General features: G+C 38.9%; 1 protein-coding gene across 2 annotated transcripts in view; it reads right to left on the minus strand.

Moving 5' to 3' along the window:
• Window positions 1-1,371: 1,371 nt before the first annotated feature.
• PCDH1 (protocadherin 1) overlaps window positions 1,372-22,144 on the minus strand; it is a 335,047-nt gene continuing 314,274 nt past the window's right edge. The window contains exon 5 of one of the 2 annotated variants that reach the window (XM_089653008.1): window positions 1,372-11,254. In XM_089653008.1, coding sequence (XP_089509134.1) covers window positions 10,848-11,254 — 407 coding nt within the window. In that variant the 3' untranslated portion in view covers window positions 1,372-10,847. The remainder of the gene's footprint in view (window positions 11,255-22,144) is intronic. The other variant, XM_089653087.1, reaches the window with a different exon arrangement.

Genomic DNA, 22,144 nt, shown 5'->3' on the forward strand with positions numbered 1-22,144 from the left:
ATTTTGTTGGTTTTTTTCTTAAATTATACTAATCTAGGTGGATGCAGCATCGGTCCAATGCTACATCAGTCCCCCATCAGCTTTAAGTGTGAGAAATCAGTGATCGCATGACCGCTGATCGCTGAGTTCTCACGTCCACTGGGAGGAGAGAGTGCTGACTGTCAGTCACTGCTCTCTGCACTGCCCCCCACACTCGCTGGGCTGTGGAGAGGGAGGGAGCAGCTGGCTCAGGTTTCCAGTGGCTCACTGAGAGGCTGAGCCAGGCACTCTCCAGACTCTGGGGTGGATCCCGACTTTAGAGCTGAGATCTCTGGACCGGCTGATTAACGTCTGCCAACAGCGAGATTCAGCTGGCTGTCAGCTGAAAACAGGTCACAGGAGTGCAGAACAAACTGCACTCCTGTGATTCCCTGGAGTACAGTCAAAAGAGCTTTGGCTGTACTTTTTAATGGCTGGTTCCCATCAGAAGCACACTAGAATGAGAATGCAGTCCACATTGTTGTGCGATTCCTGCACATTCCCCTGCAGTGCGATTTGGCAGCCTATTCATTTAAATGGGCTGCAAATTGCACTGGAATGGACAAAAAATAGGTCATGCACTACTTTTGAACAATGCGCCACACTAAATTGCATGGTACTGTAGTACCATGTGATCCACTGTCCACAAACACATTGCATTTGTGATCTGTGTTTGGGAGACCGTTAATGTACTGGTACCCACAAAAGATCACAAAGGCAGTGCATTTTGAAAGCGGTGAGAGAAAGGTGCATGGAATGCCCTAAGTGTTCATCTTTATTGATAATCAGTTGAGACATTCAATGTTCAATTTCAATATTCACCAGAAAAAAAAAAAAAAAAAAAAAAGATTCCAACAAAAACATACTATGAAATTAAATGGTAGTGTTTAGAGTTCATAAGAGATGAAGCTGCATCTGAACCATTGCTGGATGCATGCACGCCGAGTTCTACTGCTCACCACAGATGGTATTGTCACACATGCTGTGGAAGTTTCCAGTAACCAGTTATGGAAGCAAGCCTTTCTATGCACAGAAATGATATGTAGAAACATCTGATGGAGATATGGTTACCAAAGAACTTTTTTCATAGTGTGTCATTCCTTCTTTTAGTAAACTTCACTCCAAGCCAATCTTGTGGAAATACAAACTTTTTGTACTATCGATTCATTTCCATCATCAATGGTTAACAAATTGTTAGGTCGGCTAGTTTTCCATTGTTGCTTTCCCCAATAAAATATGCGCACATTCTTGAAACTCTTTTTCTGTCCAGCAAACAGACATATATCAGCTACTTATCCAATACACCAGATGAAATACAGAGAATTAGACACATATCACAAGTCAACAGGAGGCTTTTTGAAGTATAATTACAATGGAATTCTTTATTTGACAGCTCCGCAAACAGAACAGAAATATTTTCATGTATCTGAAAAGTAAAAACGGTAATAGACAGACCACATTTTGTTTTATTCTTGCCATGCTGAAACAATTAAAAAGAAAAAAAACCAAAAAAACAAAACAAAAAACAGGGAACAATCTAAAGAAAATAAAAAGAAAACAATGTTCACAGGGATACTGAAATAAAAGCAGGGCAGGGGATTTTAAAATATGAATGACAAAATAATAAACTGAAAAATAAAAAATGAAATTAAAATTGGAAGAGAAGATAAAAAAACTTCCCAGAGAGAAAGGTCAAGGTTTGGGTCACTTGGGAAAAAAATACATCAAATATTTATAAATCGAGAAAAATTTGACGATAAGATTCTGATTATACATATTAATTTACCCATTTTAAAAATAGTTACATACTTTGCCATAGTAATTTCAATCAAGTTTTTTTTGTTCGGGAATTTTTATATATATTTCTTTAAAGGTTTATATATTAAAAAGCAACACTTTCATGTACATAAAACTGTACAAAACAAGGCAGCATCACAAGCAAGTAAATTAAATTTTTGTGTTAGCCCCTTTCCATTGTTGGATACACGGTGAACACCTAACATTGTCAACACCTCAATAGATCAGGGGCAAAGAGAATCAACACTAAAATCTAAAAAACAGGCTTTTTATTTTTTTTTTTCTTTTATACATTTGTGTTTTGTGGATTTTTGTAAAACACTCTGCATCAGACTACTCTGCCCTATGTAGCCACTTTGGGCCCAATTTACCATCACTTTAATTTTCTTACCTTTGGTATTTGTCCAAAAAAAAAAAAAACAAGCTGTGTTAACATAGTGCAGGCTTCAAATGTAACATTTTTTATGTAGGCCTTAAAACACGTTTTTTGAACCAATTCCATTGCATGTTGCAAAGAACAAGGTTGTTACAAAAAAAGCATGGATTCTTGTGCTGTGGATCAGTGTACAATTTTTAACAGTAGGTACATTTATTACAGCCAGAAAACCAGGCAATTTCTGCACTTTGTGATTTATTCCAAACTGTGTCTTTTAGCTAAAGCAATTTTTAATTCTAATACATAATTCAAAATTTTGTTACTTTTCGAGGTAAATTAGTATAACTGCATATCTTTAGTAAAGTACAGAAACTGCCAAGTTTTCAACCCCTGCACATTTTTCTAATGCCCCAACTTGTGTCAATAATTTTTTTAACATAAATTTGCAAAGCAAAGCTTGGAAGTGTGAATTTGTGTGCTCCCTAAATTTGGCCTCCATGTTCCATGCATGCATGGTTTCCTGTTCTCTTCCCTCAATCAAAAGTGAAATAATTATGAGTTTAATATACAGTACCTGCCTGAAAGTCTGGCTTGAATGGACTGTTAGCTGTTCCTGGTGGATAATCACTGATCTATTCAACCTAATTTTAAATATGCTTTTTCCATTTAAGGTTGTGAATGATGGCACTAATCTTTTTTTTCCGTTTTAACATTCAAAAAACAACATATGTATCAAAAAGCCTCAATCCAATAGACAGATTAAGCCTACCAAACAAAGAAGTTAACTGCATCACAGTCTTATCGGGAAAATTGTCAAAGTACTTTTCTATGTGAATTTGTTTTATTTCCAAAGAAGAAATGACACCCCAAAAAAGTTGACTATTAGTTATAGCAAAAATCTAAGCAGGGCAACCCCAGCAGCCAATATAAATATTTTTAGCACTCTATGTAGTACAGCTCCTGAAAATTGATTTCTTATTTCAATGGTCTCCAAACTGTGGCCCGGGGACCAGATGAAGCCCTTTGCTTGTTTTTATCCAGCCCTTGGGGCACTATTTCATCCACTGATACCAACAATGGGGCATAATTGCCCCCACTGGCACCAATGAAGGGGCACAATTCCTGCCAATAACACCTACGATGGGACACAATTCCTCCCATTGACAACAACGATGAGGCCCAATATCTCCCAGTGACACTAACAATGGGGCTCAGTGACACCAATGATGAGGCACAATCCCTTCCAATGACACCAAAAATGGGGCATTGTTTTGTCCAACTGAGGTCAGGATCTTTTCTACTCCCAATGGCCATGGTCTGGCCCCCCTAACGTCCGAAGGACAGTAAACTGGCCCTTTGTTTAGAAAGTTTGGAGACCCCTGTCTAATGGGCTTTAAAATTTTATCTATGCTCCCAATTTTTCAGAATGTAAAACTGTGAACTTCTTAAGGACTGCTCCCATCTGAAAAAAACAAAACCGCACTAACTCTTTTGTTTATCTTTCTAGAGGTCCGAAACAAGGAGTGCTGGTGGGTATCATGGTAAAATAAAATCACGTGGGGTTTCACAAGTAAAACCATCAGCCACAGAACACAATGCTTCCATGCCATTCATCTTTCAAGCATCATGGCTGTGTCATGATGGATGATTAAAAATACCACAGCAGAAAAAGGACTCTGCTATTAATCCTAAGATTGTTTGTTCTGAATCAGACTCTGCATCCTTTACTAAGCCCAACATGCAGAAGCAAGACCTCTATAGTTCAAATGACAACATATCAGTAGTGTATAAATAGTAATCCCCTTACAATAGGCAGTTGTTATATATCCGAAGCATCAGAAAATGTTATGAACTCCTACAATATGGAAAAAGAATAACTTTAGCTGTGAGAATGGCAGTTTTACAGAGCCAGACTTAGACAAAAATCTCCCATCATACTGTTCATGTCCTGCAAACAAGGCTTGATGCAGAAAGGAAGCCAATTACATGCGTACTATCTCTACTTATTTGACAAAGCAGTTTGTTTTTACACTATGTACCTGTCACAGCTTGAGCTCTGTACCTGTCCAAAGCCTGAGGAGTCCAAGTGTCTTATGGTGCCAATGACACTAAGATGTCCAAATATTCCAATCAATCACACTTAAAAGTCAAGACTAATTGCAGGGAAAAAATATATATATTTTTTTAAAACTGCCAACAACATTTTCACCCTTATTAAAAATGCAGCAACAATTATATGTGCAAGAGGAGCTGAAGACCCTACAGTCTAACACAGGAAACATTGGGGCAAGTAAAGGTGAGGAAAAAATTAGATGGCATGTGAATGGGAGACAGCAGTGGATAATTAAGAATCTACCAAGACAGATCTGAGTTAGAGATTAACCTGTCAGTGTCATAATATAGCATGCTGCAGCAACTTTTGGCTCCAACACAGGCACCTGTCACTTTCTAGCTAGGAATGGTGTGCGCCACTGTTTTCCGGCCTGACTCTCTTAACCAAGCAGAAATAAACAAGGTAGGAAGATCACTCCATAACTAAGGGCCAAAGGCTTCAAACGGACAGTGCATTATATTTACAACAGGCAGTATGTGCTAAGTTAAGGAGCGGCAGAGATTTAACTCTGTGCAGCATGAGCTATAAGGATGAGGAAGCACATGATTTGCGGATCTTTCGGAGACCCAAAAAAAGACAAAATGGAAGATATGCCTGAGTTGTTTTAATTTATCATGGTGCACAAAAATTGGGCATGGATACAAAGATCTAAAATGCAATCACACATTTTGATTCTAATATATAGTTATACAGTGGATATAAACTGTCTACACACCCATGTTAAAATGTCAGGTTTCTGTGATGTAAAAAAAGTGAGACAAAGATAAATCATTTCAGAACTTTTTCCACCTTTAATGTGACATATAAACTGTACAACTGAATTGAAAAACAAACTGAAATCTTTTTTTTTTTGGGGGGGGTAAACATAAAAAACTAAAATAATGTGGTTGCATAAGTGTGCACACCCACTTATATTTGGGGATGTATTTGTGTTGAGAAGTAGGCAATCACATTCAAAATCATGTTGAATAGGGGCAAGTACACACCTGCCATCATTTCAAGTGCCTCTGATTAACCCCAAATAAAGCTCAGCTGTTCTAGTAGGTCTTTCCTGACATTTTCTTAGTCGCATCCCACAACAAAAGCCATGGTCTGCAGAGAGCCGCCAAAGCATCAGAGGGATCTCATTGTCAAAATGTATCAGTAAGGAGAAGGGTACAAAAGAATTTCCAAGGCATTAGATATACCATGGAACAAAGTGAAGGCAGTCATCATCAAGTGGAGAAGATATGGTGCAACAGTGACATTACCAAGAACTGGACGTCTCTCCAATTTTGATGAAAAGACGACAATAAAACTGGTCTGGGAGGCTGCCAAGAGGCCTATAGCAACATTAAATGAGCTGCAGGAATATCTGGCAAGTACTGGCTGTGTGGTACATGTGACAACAATCTCCCATATTCTTCATACGTCGGGGCTACGGGGTAGAGTGGTAAGATGGAAACCTTTTCTTATGAAGAAAAATATTCAAACCTGGCCAAATTCTGCAAAAACACATCTGAAGTCTCCCAAAAGCATGTGGGAAAATGTGTTATGGTCTGATGAAACCAAGGTTGAACTTTTTGGGCATAATTCCAAAACTTATGTTTGGCGCAAAAACAACACTGCACATCACCAAAAGAACACCATACCCACAGTGAAGCATGGTGGTGGCAGCATCATGCTTTGGGGCTGTTTTTCTACAGCTGGAACTGGGGCCTTAGTCAAGATAGAGGGAATTATGAACAGTTCCAAAGACCAGTCAATATTGGCACAAAACCTTCAGGCTTCTGCTAGAAAGCTGAACATATTTCTGCATGACAACGACCCAAAGCATACATCCAAATCAACAAGGGAATGGCTTCACCAGAAGATGATTAATGTTTTGCAATTGCTCAGCCAGAGCTCAGACCTGAATCCGATGGAAAATCTGTGGGATGATCTGAAGAGGGCTGTGCACAGGAGATGCTCTCACAATCTGACACATTTGCAGTGTTTTTGCAAGAAAGAGTGAGCAAATATTGCCAAGACAAGATGTGCCATGCTGATAGACTCATACCCAAAAAGACTGAGTGCTGTAATAAAATCAAAAGGTACTTCAACAAAGTATTAGTTTAAGGGTGTGCTAACTTATGCAACTATATTATTTTAATTTTACTTCCCTCCACCTAAAAGATTTCAGTTTGTTGTTCAACTGAGTTGTACAGTCTATAGGATACATTAAAAAAAGTGGAAAAAGTGCTGAAATGATTTCTCTTTGTCTTATTTTTTTTTTACAGCACAGCTGACATTTTAACAGGGGTGTGTAGACTTTTTATATTCACTGTACATAATAAAAATGACTCTGGACTGTGTTGGGTGGAAAAAGAAGGCTGTAGGATATAGAGGCTGTCACAGATTCCAATTTAGGCTCCTGCCTTAGCTAAAGTACTGTGTACTTACTGTAACATAGCCTGATAAGTGCCTACTTTTTTACAATGCGAATAGGACATTTTTCTAGGATGTGAATGTTGAAAGGTGTGTTTGGCAATGCTATGTGTAGCAAAACTGACAACCTAGAGACCCCAAACTCAGAACGTAGGGCCTGAAGACCGGAATATGTATTTCTGGCCTAGATTTTAAGGTGGTACCAAGCTCCCTTTTTTTTTTTAAACTTGAAAGAGATAAAGAAAACATCCCAACTGACAACAGCTGGGATCCTGCTTTAAAGTGAAAGGTTTAAGGTTTATGGCTTGTTGGCCTGTGACACAGAAGTTGGCATTTTGTTTTCTTCAGCACGGCATTCAGATTTTGAAGTTTTTTTTGTTACTTGTAATCCTATTATCATTAAAGCTATGGCCAACTCCCAGTTTCCCATCAATTTTGTGTTTTTTTTTTTTTAATGAAGAAAACATCCTGGTCTGTAAGCTCACCTCCATGTGGTGAACCTGGCCAAATTAAATACAAGCAGGTTTTTGCAGTCTGTAAATTATCTAGGCCTCATCACTAGCAACGCTAGGCTATTCAGAATACAATCTACAAAATAGCTGCCTGTCTGTGGACAAAAAGGTACCTGAACTTTACCATCCCTAACAATGTTAAGTTCACTTCCTCTCCTCTCTTCCAACAGAATTAACATTATTTCTGTCCTAACCCAGAGTGACGTGTACTGTGCCTCAGCCTCTTGGGATACCCACATCAGGGGTTCTAGGAGGCCACAGAGTACTGTGTGATGCAGGCACGACACCATGTTATCAGAGAAGCCAGCTATCTATTCATGGTTTTTGTAGTCCTCTCTCTGATGATACACAGCACATGTGAGGCATCACAGGGCAACTGCACAACCCAGAAGACACAGCCACTCCCCTTCCCACCACCCCTGGTGGTGTGGGACCATGTGGGCTGTGATGCAGAGGCTGATTCCTAGGGTACACCACTGGATTGCCAGTCTTGTAAGTATGCTTTTGTTGAACAACCCAGCTATACAGGTAAGAGATAAGGCTGAAAAAATAGGATGGGAGGGAACTAAATTCCTCTCTACGTATTAAAGCAAACAGTACATTGGAGACTTCTGTATTTATCTATAGAACAGATGCTAGATGAACAGTTCATAGTTGTTAAACATTTCAATGAGATCAGTATATTTTCTAATATGCCTTAAAACACAACAGGCCTCTGGTATTAAAAAAAAAAAAAAAGTCCAAAGGAAACAGATCACATTCCAGCTTTTAATCCTCCAGTGCTGGTTGGTTAGAAACTGTTGAAAACTAAAAGGAAAAGTCAGACTTGTAGCTATGGGAGACACAAATACCTTCCTATTAAATACTTTAGAAGTTTGATGTCAATCATGGTAAAATCTGGGGGGTGTTTACAGACAGCACAACACCCAGCAACCAACTAAATGCATGGTTTAACTAAGACAAAAAAGATCTCAGAAGCAGCATAACTGTGGGCAATTACATTATTGTGGTAATTAATGGCAAAGAATCTTAAAAAGCAGTAGCCCACATAGTAAACACAACCAATCAGTAGCCACCTTTCCATGTTCTTACTACTCTAAACTGAGATTTGTCTGGCTAATGTTGGTTACTTAGTACACCAGTGCCTTCTTAATAAGTATGTCCGTAAACAACCTTGTAAAAATCTATACAGTACTAGTGCAAAATTTTTAATGTGTACATTAATAAAACATAAAAAACAAACCAATACGTGTGAATTAAAAAAATAAAATGTCAATAGCCAACGGCACACCATCATTAATGAGGCTTGTCTTGCTCATACGACAGGACTTAAATGAGTACAGTATTATAATTTAACAGGATATAGGCTTCCATAATGTGTACATAACAATTCTATTGTTTTAATGGCTGAGCAAAATATGAACACAGAACCTGCACACAATGTAAACTGATCAGCGTAAACAGTACCTTGTGGGTATCGATGGAGTGAAGGTCTTTTAAAATGTCAGTAGTCTCAAATGCAAAATATTTCTATTACTTTTTCCACATGCACACAATGTTATAAAATGGTACAAAAGTGAATTCCGAATCTCCCCAAAATACGACTGGCAACTGGCATATGAGTATCAAGACAGCCAGTTTCAATTCATAGGTTAAAACCCCTGACATTTGATCTAGATTTGAATTAAGTGAGGTTTGCTCTTTTTTTTTTTTTTTATCCCCCAGCAAATGTGCTAAATGTATTTTTAGCTAAAAACCGTATGAAACAAACTTGTTAAATCATTTTCGGTGAAGACTGTGGTGCAATTCACAGGTGAAGAGTCACATTAAAAAATAGCAACTTTCACTTAGCAAATCTAGGCCAATTATGTGCAAATTAGTATGTATCATCATTTGACAGGAATACACATAGGGGAACTTAACCTTTCTACTCAGGAGACAAGCTTTCCTTTCTCCAGTAGATGAGGACAGGAAGCAATACCTCCAACAAAAAAAAGAAAGATAAAAGAAAAAAAATAAAAAATCTTCATGCTCTCATTGCCAAAGTGCCAAATCTTCTTTCAACCACTTTGGAGAGTGCAGAACAAATAAATAATAATAAAGGGTATTTGCAACATTAAAAGCTGAAATCAGGCAGACTTAATCATTCAAAGGGATTGTATTTACAGAAGTCTACATGAAAAGGTCAGTCGCAGCTTACCCTGTATTGATAAGTTAGATATGCAGATAGAATACAGTTTGGTCCCCTTCAGGCTTCCATTGCAAACATCTATACTCATTCAGTTGGCACCTTTGGCATATGTTATCCCCCTCCTCCTGTTGGTTGATGGCCCTTTTTAAGATTCCCAGAACTACTTTGACCAGGCCATCTTGTATCACACACCTGAGGGAGCATCCTCTGGCACTTGACTATCCTCAACCAAATTAGGCTCAAATGTGAGCAGTCCTTACTTAAATTTGCATGCAATAAACCAAATGAAAAACAAAATGTGCATAAAATTATTGTGAATTTTAAATAACGGCGTTATACAAGTTATTTGTTGGCTTCAAAAACAGACACGTGGACACCATTCAACAAACACCAGATGCATGTACCTTCTTTATCTAAATAAGCACTGTTGATAGCAATTGGACCCTAAAACAGCAGTTACCACCTATATACCAGGAAACCGCTTGGTTATAAAGAAAAATAACAATGTCAACTTTGAAGTCTGCATGCCGTGTTTAAGAAGTTTATTTTAGGCCAATAAAGAAAAAAAAACAGTGGGCTTTAAGCCTTAGATTAAATATCAAAAATATTTCTGGTAAAATGTATTCCAAATGTAAAATGAAAAAGGACTTGGTACCAGATATTTAAAAAGAATTTGGAGTCCAGAGGCGAGCGCATTTGAGAGGAATCTTCAAGAATGCTTGGAATTTAGATAATAGTATGACCTTGTGTTTTTCTTCCTAGCGGAGAAATTTGTTACAAAGCCTAACGCCGGATGTAAAAATTTCCTCTACCCATGAACGCGTAGAAAAACTGCAAGGACTCAGAACTAGGTTTAAATAGCACAGCGGAAAAACAGAAGCCTTCTCCCACTTCAGTTATCACAAAGAAGCGGCTCTTTCTTAATAATGAGGACATTCAAACCTACGTACCAGAAGAGCACCAAGAACTTTTTTAGACTTTTTCAAACTGAAACCAAAACCAGAATGGCTTATAAAGTCCTCCTTTGCTTTGAGGTTTCCCTCTTTGAGCATGAGAAACCAAAACGCAAGCTCCCTTTTTACATATATAAAAACTATACCTTAAAAAAACCTCCCCCACCCCTCTTCAAATCCAGTTCTGACCTTTATGACAATGAATTGTCTGTGTAGAGGGTGGTTTGAAACTTTACATAGGTATAATAAAATAAACCTGAAAAGAAAAAAAACAAAACAAAATTAAAACACTAGAAATTAATGTAGGCGCAAGCCTAGAAGCAGTTGCATGGACCATAAAGCACTGTGTTGTCCTTTGTCCACCTCTAATTTTTTCTCCTTCATTTAAAAGTTAGCTTGGTTTAGGTCTTTATCTCCCAAATTCTTCCCTTGGTCCTTTTGACTTTAATCCATGCCAGGAAAAAAAAAGGTCAAGTGAATCTCACAGATATATCTCCCGCTTGGCAGATTGGGATGAAGGAGTGGTGGCGTGCTGGAAATCAGCCGTTTGGGTTAGTGGGATTTCCTCCAAAGGGGAGTCCGTACATGACTCATGGCTGTTACTGGTAAAGGCACTGTAAGTCGGTAACAGCTGAATGTTAGCCATTTTGGTGGTGCTGTTATTGTTGCCTCCGATGCGGTCCTCTGGAATTCTGGGGTTGCCATTGCCAATTTGCTCTTGACTCCCCTTGTCTTGGTAAGGCACAAAAGTGGAGAGCTTGAGGGCATTCTTGGGCCTGCGGTTGGGTGATGGCTGGCCAGGCATCCAGCAAGTGTCAGAGTGTCCATATTCTGTACATTCCCGTGTGCAGTTTCCCGTCATGGCTACATCAGGCAGTGGTCTGAGATCTAGAATTAGTGAAGAAGAAAAAAATCATTGGTCAAAACATCAATCAAGCAAGAACCTTATTCTCTATGAATCTATCCAGTCCCACCCACACATCCTAATACAAAGTATTTTTTCAAATGTGAGTCATGTTCTACAGTATAGGAATAAAATGTGAGTCATATCTCATAAGGAGGAGTAAAACTAGTTTAAATGTCAGGAAGTAAATCAAATATGTTTTTACAACATTGCTACACTGAACATTATACAAGCACCTTATACAAATCCTAAGGGAATAAAGACATTCTAACAGTACTATCTACATTTAGCTGTATAAAGCAAATGAAATGTGTAAAAGCATTGCCTATGTTATGTGATGTTTTTGCATAACGAGTTTGGCCCCACCCACCGCATACTCTTGATTGTACCTTGGCAGGCTACATGCCAATTAGAAGAAAAACAGCCAGGGCTCCTGGTCTGCTGGTCATGTGTCATCTCTGTTCCAGAAACAGTGCAAGATCAGAAGGTGACAGTAGCAATTATGGTAAGTAACTACATCAAATTGAAATAGAATATTTTATATATCCAGGTTTATTTAAAATGGTACAAGAAGTAAAGTATCAAAGCTAATACCGTTGAAATTAGATTTCATTCTGAGTGGTTGCAATGAATTACATGTTGCTCCTTGTACATATTATTGAATAAGCCAAACAGTACAGTTTAATGAGATCATAGTAACAGACACTCTTAAAAAATAATAAAAAAATGTTGCCCACGGTCAAACTTTCCAACTTTAATTTTCAGAAAAGAAAAAAGCTAACTAGAGGCTAAAAACAACACTTACTAAAATGTTTGAAATATGAAATGTTTGTGTTGCCACAGAGCAACACTTTCTAACATCTTCCAAAGGGGAAAATATTCTAGGCATACTAGTTCCCATTGACGCTATCATTATCAAGATGGCCCACCACAAACCTCAAATACAAATCTCTATTCTAAATCAGGGATCCATAGCTGTTATGCTTCAACTTCTATTAGCTAGGGAAAAAGAACTGCATCTGACTTTTGTGGTTACCTCTACTGAACAGCCAATCACAGCTTGCACCTAACCCAGGCCAGGTCCTTTGTCACAGCAGGAAGGAGCAGAAAACAAAGGCTTCTGGGACTCCATGAAATCCTACTGCAGGACAGAGGTAAGCAATTTTGTAGGTACGGGGCCATTTTTGCAATGTTGGTATCTACATTTTTTTGCATTGGCTCTGTCTTAATGAATACAAAGCTAATTAGTTATTAGACAACATGAATAGATCTTACTTCAAGCAGAGTCTCATTTATCAACCTGCTTCAAAAAGAAGCCTGTAATTCTCCACAGCAGCCAATAATAATTGACTTTTTATTCACCAACTATCACTTTGCAAGGCAGGTTTAAATCCAATTGGTGGTTGTGTAGCAAGAGCCAGTTCTGACACAATGACAAATTAGGTTCTTTAATCAATAAGGGCTTTTTATAATCAGTATAACCAATAAAGGGAACATAATGTTCTTTCATTGAACACATATTTTGAGTAATGATTTGCAGTGTTTAAATTATTTATGTGACTTCAGCATTTTTACAAACTTTCTTTTTTTTGTTATCATATTAACTGTAGAGATGTGAAGATCAGCCAGTAGAGTCAAAATAGATGAGCTACTGCAATTATTCCATTTAAAGCAAAATAAAAATGCCAATAGGTAGGATTTATATGAAAAAAAGAGACCCTACTGCCTGTCAGAGGCAAGTACACAGAGCTGTGTATGCTGTACATACTAACACTACATACACTATATTGCCAAAAGTATTGGGACTGCCTTTACACACACATGAACTTTAATGGCATCTCAGTCTTAGTCCGTAGGGTTCAATATTGAGTTGGCCCCCTCTTTGCACCTATAACAGTTTCAACTCTTCTGGGAAGGCTGCCCGCAAGGTTTAGGAGTGTGTCTTTGGGAATGGTTAACCATTCTTCCAGAAGCGCAGTTGTGACGTCAGGCACTGATGTTGGACGTGAAGACCTGGCTTGCAGTTTCTGCGATAATTTATCCCAAAGTTGTTCTATCGGGTTGAGGTCAGGACTCTGTGCAGGCCAGTCAAGTTCCTCCATCCCAAACCTGCTCATCCATGTCTTTATGGACCTTGCTTTGTGCACTGGTGCGCAGTCATGTTGGAACAGGAAGGGGCAATCCCCAAACTGTTCCCACAAAGTCAGACAAGTATCGTTCTCCTGGCAACCACCAAACCTAGCACATCCATCGGATTTCCAGACAGAGAAGCCGATTCGTCACTCCAGAAAACACGTTTCCACTGCTCTAGAGTTTAGTGGCGGCATGCTGTGCACCACTGCATCCGACGCTTTACATTACACTTGGTTATGTAAGGCTAGGATGCAGCTGCTCGGCCTTGACTGGAACACCTGAATCCAATGATTTGGAGGGGTGTCCCAATACTTTTGGCAATATAGTGTACTGTACATGGTGTATACATAATTTGCTTTAATGGGTTCTGTTCTTTTTAAAAACATACATAACACTTCCATCTTCTAACAAAAAATAATACAAAAACTGATGAAAATGATGTCAAGTATTTTGTTTTAGGCAAGGTTTAGTTATTGCTCATTACAAATCTAACTTAGTGTTACAATGAAAAAAAATACTGTGAACTCTGGTGGTGTTTCTATTTAGGTTACTCAGCTGCACCTGAGCTATCATCCCACATGACCATGTTTGTCAACCTGTGCCTTTCCCTAAATAAAGAATTAGAAAAAAAGGAACACAAATACAAATTACTTTATAATTGTATTTAAACTTGATTGTAGGAGGGGGACCAAAGAGTTTAATTCTTGTTTCTACATATTCATGTAGCCAAATAATCTAATGAGCATCGTAGAAATGCAGTGACAAAGTGTGTATATGGGATTTCAAAAACTCTTATGTTACTGCATATTTATCAGTTTTTTTCACTGCATTTAAATGTTTTTTTAAATATAAAAAGTTATTCTGATGTATCAAGTCATTAAGCAGACTTTCAATATTTGACCTATGCAGACTAAAATATACATCCTAAAAAAGGTTTTCAATTGTACCTATAGATCTATTTCCCCTCCCTCCCAAAACCACTTCACAGATAAAGACGCTAAATCCAGCAGGATTTGTTTTTTTTTTTTGCCAAGTCAGAATGTGATCACATTGCTGTAGGGTATACACTAAACCAAGGATATCATAAGAGCACCAAATTTAGAGACCTTCACCGTCATAGCCTCTAAACCCAATCCCAGAGACTGACAATTGTTAGTGTGCACAAGCACGGCAGTAGCTCCATGCAAATGTGATATCATTGTCCACAGGCCTGTGATGATTTTTTAAAACCTTTTCTCTTCAAGGCAGAATGTTTGGTGAAGCTGCCAAACCCCAAAAGGTCAGTATCTAAACCCAAAAACAAAAGTTGCATATATTGCAGCTAACCAATCCTTAAATGTGGTGATTGCATTAGTTTTCATCTGGTAAACTAGCTAGTAATACACTTTGTCTTACAGTGGCTCCACTCTATGGAGGTGCAACTGAGACACCCCTGGAGAGCAGCATTGCCAACCTGCGGAGAGGATAGTGTTAGATAGCAAATTAAGATGGGCTTGGCCAACAGATTAAAGCCAGATTCATGCTAACATATTTTTTAAGCAAAACATCAACAGTATATTTTCCTTTTTTTGGCTAAAGCTTTTCAATAATTAATACTTTGACCATTGTAAGCACCCTGTCAGTGTTAAATTATTTGTCATAGCTCTATAACTGACACTTTTGCTAGAGAGCTTTTGTAGGTGACAGGAAGGTGAAAAATAACAAAATAGCTAGATTCCCGGGTGAAAAAGGAAAAAGCCTAAACAAAGGTAACTAAATGCAGCCACCACATCTAAGCTGTAATAATAAATGTTTTGCTTTTGGGTTTAGATATGTTTAAAAAACAGTACAAAATGCCAAAATTACCAAAAATGTTTCTCTTTACCTATAGCTTCACAGAGTTAGAACCTAACGGCTACAAAACTTTTTTTCAATTTGGGTACAGCAGGGCTAGGTTAAAACCTTTGTTGGGTTTTTATTGCCACCATGTCTTTGTTAGGGAGGACAGAAGGAAATCCTTCCAACGTGGACACACACAAAAACAGTCTTTTGCCATAGTGGAAGAACAAGTTAATTTCGCAAAATGTAACATTTTTATGTGGACCTTTCTGTCCTGATGATGCTAGCACCCCCAAATTTCTTGTCCGGGCAAGGCAGACAGGAAATTTTATACAAAAAAAATATACAGAAAAAGAAAAGTAAACTCCTTCCCACTGTATCCAAAACAAAAAGTCAACTCATATCCACTGTCCCGCAAGAGGCGTGAAAGGGGTAAGCTACATCAACCATACTTGAACGGGTGTGGGAACCATCAACCCAATCTGTCTTCTACATATAATACAGCTTTAACATTTCTACCCCAGTAATTTTACAATTCATACCTTTAGCCGTGTAAATCAAAACATTAATACCTCTGCAGACCTCCTGACACCAAGGATGAGGTAATGTAACAAGAACATTCCATGGTAAGTGGATTAAAGTGTTTGTGCTACCTGTGTGTATGTAAATGTTGGGGCATCTTCCTGACACTCATTAGAACTAATGCTTGGCCATAGACTGTTCAAATCTCGTCCAGTTCAGCAAAAACTGGCTGATATTCACACCATATATGGACAAGGCTGAATGTACCCAAGTCAATCAATTGGTCAATCAGCCTGCTGAATTTTACATGTGAATATCGGTAGCAGCTGGTATAGCCGTTAGCAACAATCACTGTGTGTTCGGCTTCTCCCACGTCGGGAGAACACAACGGCTTGGCAGGAGGAAATCCCCTGTCAACACGATCTGTGTTGATGAGGGAAATCGAGGTTGCAGGACAGAAATTTGCTCCATTTATGGCCAGCTTAAAGAAGGATCATGGAGAATCTACAAGACATTGCCAACATTACAGAACAAGTCTAGCTGAATGTGACTAACTACTACTAGCTATACCATTACCTGAAGAAATGGGAAGCTTCAAAGACGTATGCTGTGCATACTTGTACATTACTATGAGAACTCCCTCAAGGCAACCGCCCTTAATCTACCACTGCTATATATGCTCCCATTTTGGAGACGTTGAAAATGATAGAGTTAGGACCACAGTACACAGAGAAGACTTGACATAGGCACTGTGGCTTATGCATATAATTGCAAATGTGTGCAAATGTAAGATTCCATTTTTAACATGAGTTGTTAGACAGGGTCAATTTGTATTTTTTTGGCAGGCTAGCATCTTTGTTTGTGATGAGCATTGCCCTTCCATGTGCACCTTACTACAAAGGCCAGTTATAGGTTGGGGTGGTGGCCACTTTTTTGTACAGTTATGAGGAGAGCTCATCTCCATCACAATAAGTTTAGTTCCACTTTACATTAAGGAGGGCAAAAAGCTGCCATTAGATAATAAAGAAATGCATTGCTTAAATGACAATCCATCTTAACGTAAATCTGTTGTAATAAATTGCCGACCAACTTCTGGAAATGCTGATTACCTCTGCTATGCCTACCAATTGACTTCAATATTTTCTGAGTCACTGACCTGGAACACTTATGTGAAAAGGAAAATCAGAAGTTAAGAATCTTTATCTGCATGTTTCTCCTGAGCTGGGGACAAAAAAAAATATGAAGCCTAAGGATCACCCAGGCAACTAGCATTTCAGGAATTAGTCAACAAATCCAGCCTCCATATTTCTCTTCAGAAAGGCTTACCTAATTGTTTCCTTTAAATGAGACAGCAATGTGCTGTAGCCCATGACAACAATCTTCTTTCAATGATTGATAACCATGGCATACTGTACAATATTGCTCTTTGCATCTTATTAAATAGGCATCAGAGTATCTGCCTTTCATTACCTCCCCTGTGTTTGAGCAAGACTCATACTAAATTAAATACCAACCGCTACAGAAAGGTCTTGGCCTGAAAATAAAAGCTGGATCCTCAGCTCAAGAGGATGAAGCTTGCATGGTTAGACTGCTAAAAATTTAGCATTACGTATGGATGAAAAAAAAAAATCCCTAACGGTATGAAACGCACAAGTCAATTTCTGCTATGAAAATGAATGCAAAAATATGCTGTGATTGATAGTGTTGTTTTAAGAGCCAGCGGGAAGCACCTGGCACTGATCATGTATATTATCCGCTTACATTTTACAAATTTTGTATTTTTTTCTTTAATAAAGATAATTTATCGATTAAGTCTGCATAGGCATTTCAGACCGTGCTGGTCAGAAGGCAGGTTGCTGTGATGCTACAGAGGTTAAATAAAAAGAAAATTTGATGTAACTATGTACAATGAGCTAGCAAGCCACAGAGACAAAAGACCCTGGCGCACCATTAAAGTATCAAAACAAAACATTTAATTACTAGTCATGCCAAACAATAAACCTACTGATTTGGGGACCCAAAAGGTTCACCGTGTATTTGCCTCTATCTGTCTGACAGCTGCTGCATAGCTTCCCTTGAGTTATTAAGAGTCCCATCTCTCCCTCCTTCTACCCCTCCTCTTTCCATCTCTTCAACTTGATCCCCAGACTCCTTCTGATAGTTTAGAAATGGCACACAAGATCTAGAAATTGTTACATACAAACAAGGAAAACAGACAATATATCCAAATGTCTTGTTGTCCATCTGACTTAAATAAGGAAAACCCTGTAATTACGATGAAAAAATGTGATATATCAATTATTTAAACAGGAAACTATAATGGTTTTGGGTCAATAGTGTTTTACGAATTATGTATTTTGTTAAATGTTTATTGTACATCTTTTTTGTTATCTATACACACATTTATTGTTGTCTGAATGAAAGTTTGGACTCATTCACCTATATGAGTTATTTACAGCTGATGCTATTGAGCTGTAAAAAAAAACACTAATGAGGTACAGGAAAAAAGACTACAGCCTGATCTACTAACTGGACTGACTAATACAAAATATCCATACATAATATTTCAAATGTACCTAAATAAAAAAATATGAACTCTACCAATATTCAGTACATAGACCTCTTTGGGAAAATCTAAAATGCTACTGTTTTGGGGGCAAATGTTAATTGTTTAACTAGGTGCTGTATACCAGTTAAAAGAAATGGTAAGTTTTTAAGCAAGTTTGGCTTTTACATTTTAGATTCCACAAAAGAGATTTTATTTTCAGGTAGGTGGGGCTATCTAACCACACAGGGTTCTGTTTTTTTTTTTATATTAACAATTTTTATTGGTTTTCAAATAAGTAAATTATAAACAGAACAGAGAGAAACATCGATGGCATAACTACATATAATCATGTCCAATAGAATCATACAAAGTCATACAAAATCAGTGCAGAAACAATCAGGATCTTAGATTTGAGCCGGCAAAGAGGAAATGAAGGAATCCCACGGGAGCCAAATCAACTCAAATACAGCAGACAAACAATTATGTAAAGCAGTCAAATACTCCATCCGTCTTACTTCAGCAATAAGTTTGTACAAAGTCAGCAGTGTGGGGGGAGTAGAAGATAACCAACCCATAGGAATACTTCTCCTGGCCGCGGTCAGCACGGGAGCAGCATGTTTTCTGGCTGGATTAGATAGACCCGGGAATGGCAAGCCCAGCAAAAAATGCAGAGGGTCAAAAGGGAGCGAGGCATGCAGCATTGATTGCAACAAGGAACGGACATCCTCCCAAAAAGGAACAATAGATTTACAAGTCCAAAAAATATGATAGAGAGAACCTGAATCCTTACCACAGCACCAGCAGACAGGAGAAGCACTCGGGTTGAAAGCATGAAGAACCTCAGGTGTTTTGTACCATAACATCATAATCTTATAAATGTTTTCCTTAAAAACCACACAAACAGAAGATTTAGATGCATTTACCCAAATATTCTTCCACGTCAGTAAATCAATATCACGTTGTACAAACTGAGACCACCTACGCATGTAAAGGTGAGTTTCATTAGATAAAGGGGATGCATCCATAAGAAGTTTATAAGTATTGGAGATAATACCCCTTTGGTGGGGGCTCTGCATACATAAACGTTCGAAGGGTGTAGGCTTCCCCAGGATCAATGAGGGTGATAAAGTAGAGAAAAAATGGCGTATTTGGAAATATATATATAGGTGATGAGGAGGTAAAGAAGCTTTTTTCTGGAGATCCGGGAATGAATGTAATTTACGAGTCACCGGATGTACCAAGTGACGCAATTGAAAAAGGTTAGATACCACCCAAAGAGACATCCGAGATATGGCCATATTGTCTGGCAGGTTAGGGTTGTAGAGGATGTTTGTCAGAGGGGAGCATTCAGAGGCTAGAGGAAATTGAGTCTTACATTTCTGCCATACCGTCAATGAAAATTGCATGGGACCAAGGAATAGATGGCGGAAGGAAGAGACATCCACTGCCGCGGTTGACCAAAGAAGGGAACATGGATGAACTGGGGACAGTTGTAAAGATTCAATCTCAGTCCATGTGTTGGGAGGGTGTTGCGTGGACCATGACAGAAGAAAACTAAGGTGAGTTGCATAATAATACTTGATTATATCCGGCGCTCCCAAACCTCCCCTAGAACGCGGAGAAAGCAGAACAGAACGTGCAATTCTGTGCCGCATATTGTGCCAGATAAAGTGTAGGAAAGATTTCTGAAGCAAGTGAAGCTTGGACATAGGAACGGGAACGGGGAGAGTTGCAAACAAGTACAAGAGTTTGGGTAACACGGTCATTTTTAGAACGTTAATGCGACCGAGAAAAGAGATGGGCAAGGCATCCCAACGTTTCAGAGAGCGAGAGATTGCTATAAACAAAGGGGGGAAATTGGCCTCGTATATGGATTGGTAAGAGAGAGAAATATTAGTACCTAAATATTTTAAAGAGTGTGTGCACCACCGGTAGGGAAAGGCTTCCTGAAGCGAGGACAAAACGATAGGCGGGATATGTATTGGGAGTGCCTCAGTTTTGGACGTATTGACTTTGTAACCTGAAATAGCCTCAAATTGTTTCAAGGACTTATGCAAAATTGGTAAAGAAGTATGGGGACTCGTAAGCGTGAGAAGAATGTCATCTGCAAATAACGATAAATTGTACTCATGGGAATGTGACTGTATCCCGCGAATATCCGGGTTTGACCTAATAGCGATGGCTAGAGGTTCCAGACAAAGAATAAACAGTAAAGGAGAGAGTGGGCAGCCCTGACGCGTTCCGTTTGACATCTGAAAGGGAGGCGAGAGAAAAGAAGCTAATCTGACCTGTGAAAGGGGGAATGAATAGAGGGCCTTCAAAGCTGCTACAAATGGACCTTTGAAACCAAATCTCTCCAAGACCATAAACATATAAGGCCAGCTTAAACGGTCGAAAGCTTTTTGAGCGTCCAAGCTTAATAACACTGTAGGGGTAGCGGACCTGTTAACCAGATCAACCAGATCAATAGTTCTCCTAGTGTTATCTGCGGCATGTCTGGCAGGTACAAAGCCCACTTGATCCCTATGTATGATCTTGGAGATGATTCCGGACAATCGGTTGGCTAAAATTTTGGTAAAAATCTTATAATCGGAATTGAGTAGGGCAATGGGGCGGTAGTTGTCCACGATAGAATGGTCCTTATCGGTTTTAGGGATGACCGAGATATATGCACGGGAGAATTCAGTCTGAGGTATAATTCCCTTAAAAAGATTGTGATATAGAGAGAGGAGATGCGGTGCCAGAATACCAATAAAAGTTTTATAGTAGGAGTAGGGCAATCCGTCCGGTCCCAAAGCTTTACGAGAAGGGAGAAGTTTGATTGTGTCCAGTAATTCCTCTAGGGTAATGTCAGCATTAAGGGTGGCAGTGTCCGAAGGTGAAATACTCGGGAGTGACAATGTATCAAAGAAATTATCAAATAATGACTGTGTGAGGGGTGGGTGCAGGTCCGGGGTTAAACAGTTATACAATTTCCCGTAAAATGAGCCAAAAAGAGTTGCCATAGCCCGAGGATCGTAAGTGGGGCTTCCATCTGGCTGTATTAGTAAGTCAGGCATCGTGGAAGGGGACTGAGCTTTGAGACGATTGACTAACATACGATGGGGCTTATTGGAAAATTCATAGAATTTCTGCTTGACCCAAAGGAGGGATTGAGCAGTCCTACTGGAGTCAAGAGCTTTAACCTGATCCCGTAGAAAAATTACCCTCTGGAGCCCAGGAATAGATGGCTTAGCCAATAACCGACCTTCTGCCCAAGATAGCTGTTGTATGAGGGAAGCCCTAGCACTCGCCGAGGACTTTTTTAAACGAGAACCCATAGAAATACAGAGCCCTCGAAAAACCGCCTTGTGAGCCTCCCATAGAGTTGAGGAGGAGTTAACGGAACCAACATTATGGGTGAAATAAGTATCAAGTCCCTGCGATAATTCATCTCTAAGATGGTCTGTGGAAAGAAAGGTCTCATTAAGGCACCAATGACAAGGTTTGGATATAAGAGGGGTGAAAAAAAGGTTTAAAGTCAAAGAGGCATGGTCGGACCAAGTAATGGGATTAATATCAGAAGAGACCAGAAGTGGAAGCAATGGAGCAGAAACGAAAAAATGGTCTAGGCGAGAATAACTACGGTGAGGTAGAGTAAAAAGTGAACTGTTTATGGAGAGGATGTTTAATCCGCCATGCGTCAAAGAGACGATGCTCCCTAATTAATCTACGAAAGGATTTTGAAGAGGAGCATTGCCGCTTCGAGGGAGAGGACTCAAAAAGAACCTTCCTGTCTTTATGGGGGGAAAGAATCAGATTAAAATCTCCCCCAACTATCACCTGCGAAGTGGAAAAGGAATCCAGTTCTGCG

Source organism: Staurois parvus, unplaced genomic scaffold (genome assembly GCF_062004578.1).
Source record: "Staurois parvus isolate SC_StPar_1 unplaced genomic scaffold, SC_StPar_1.0 ptg000006l, whole genome shotgun sequence".
In the NCBI taxonomy this organism is placed as follows: Eukaryota; Metazoa; Chordata; class Amphibia; order Anura; family Ranidae; genus Staurois; species Staurois parvus.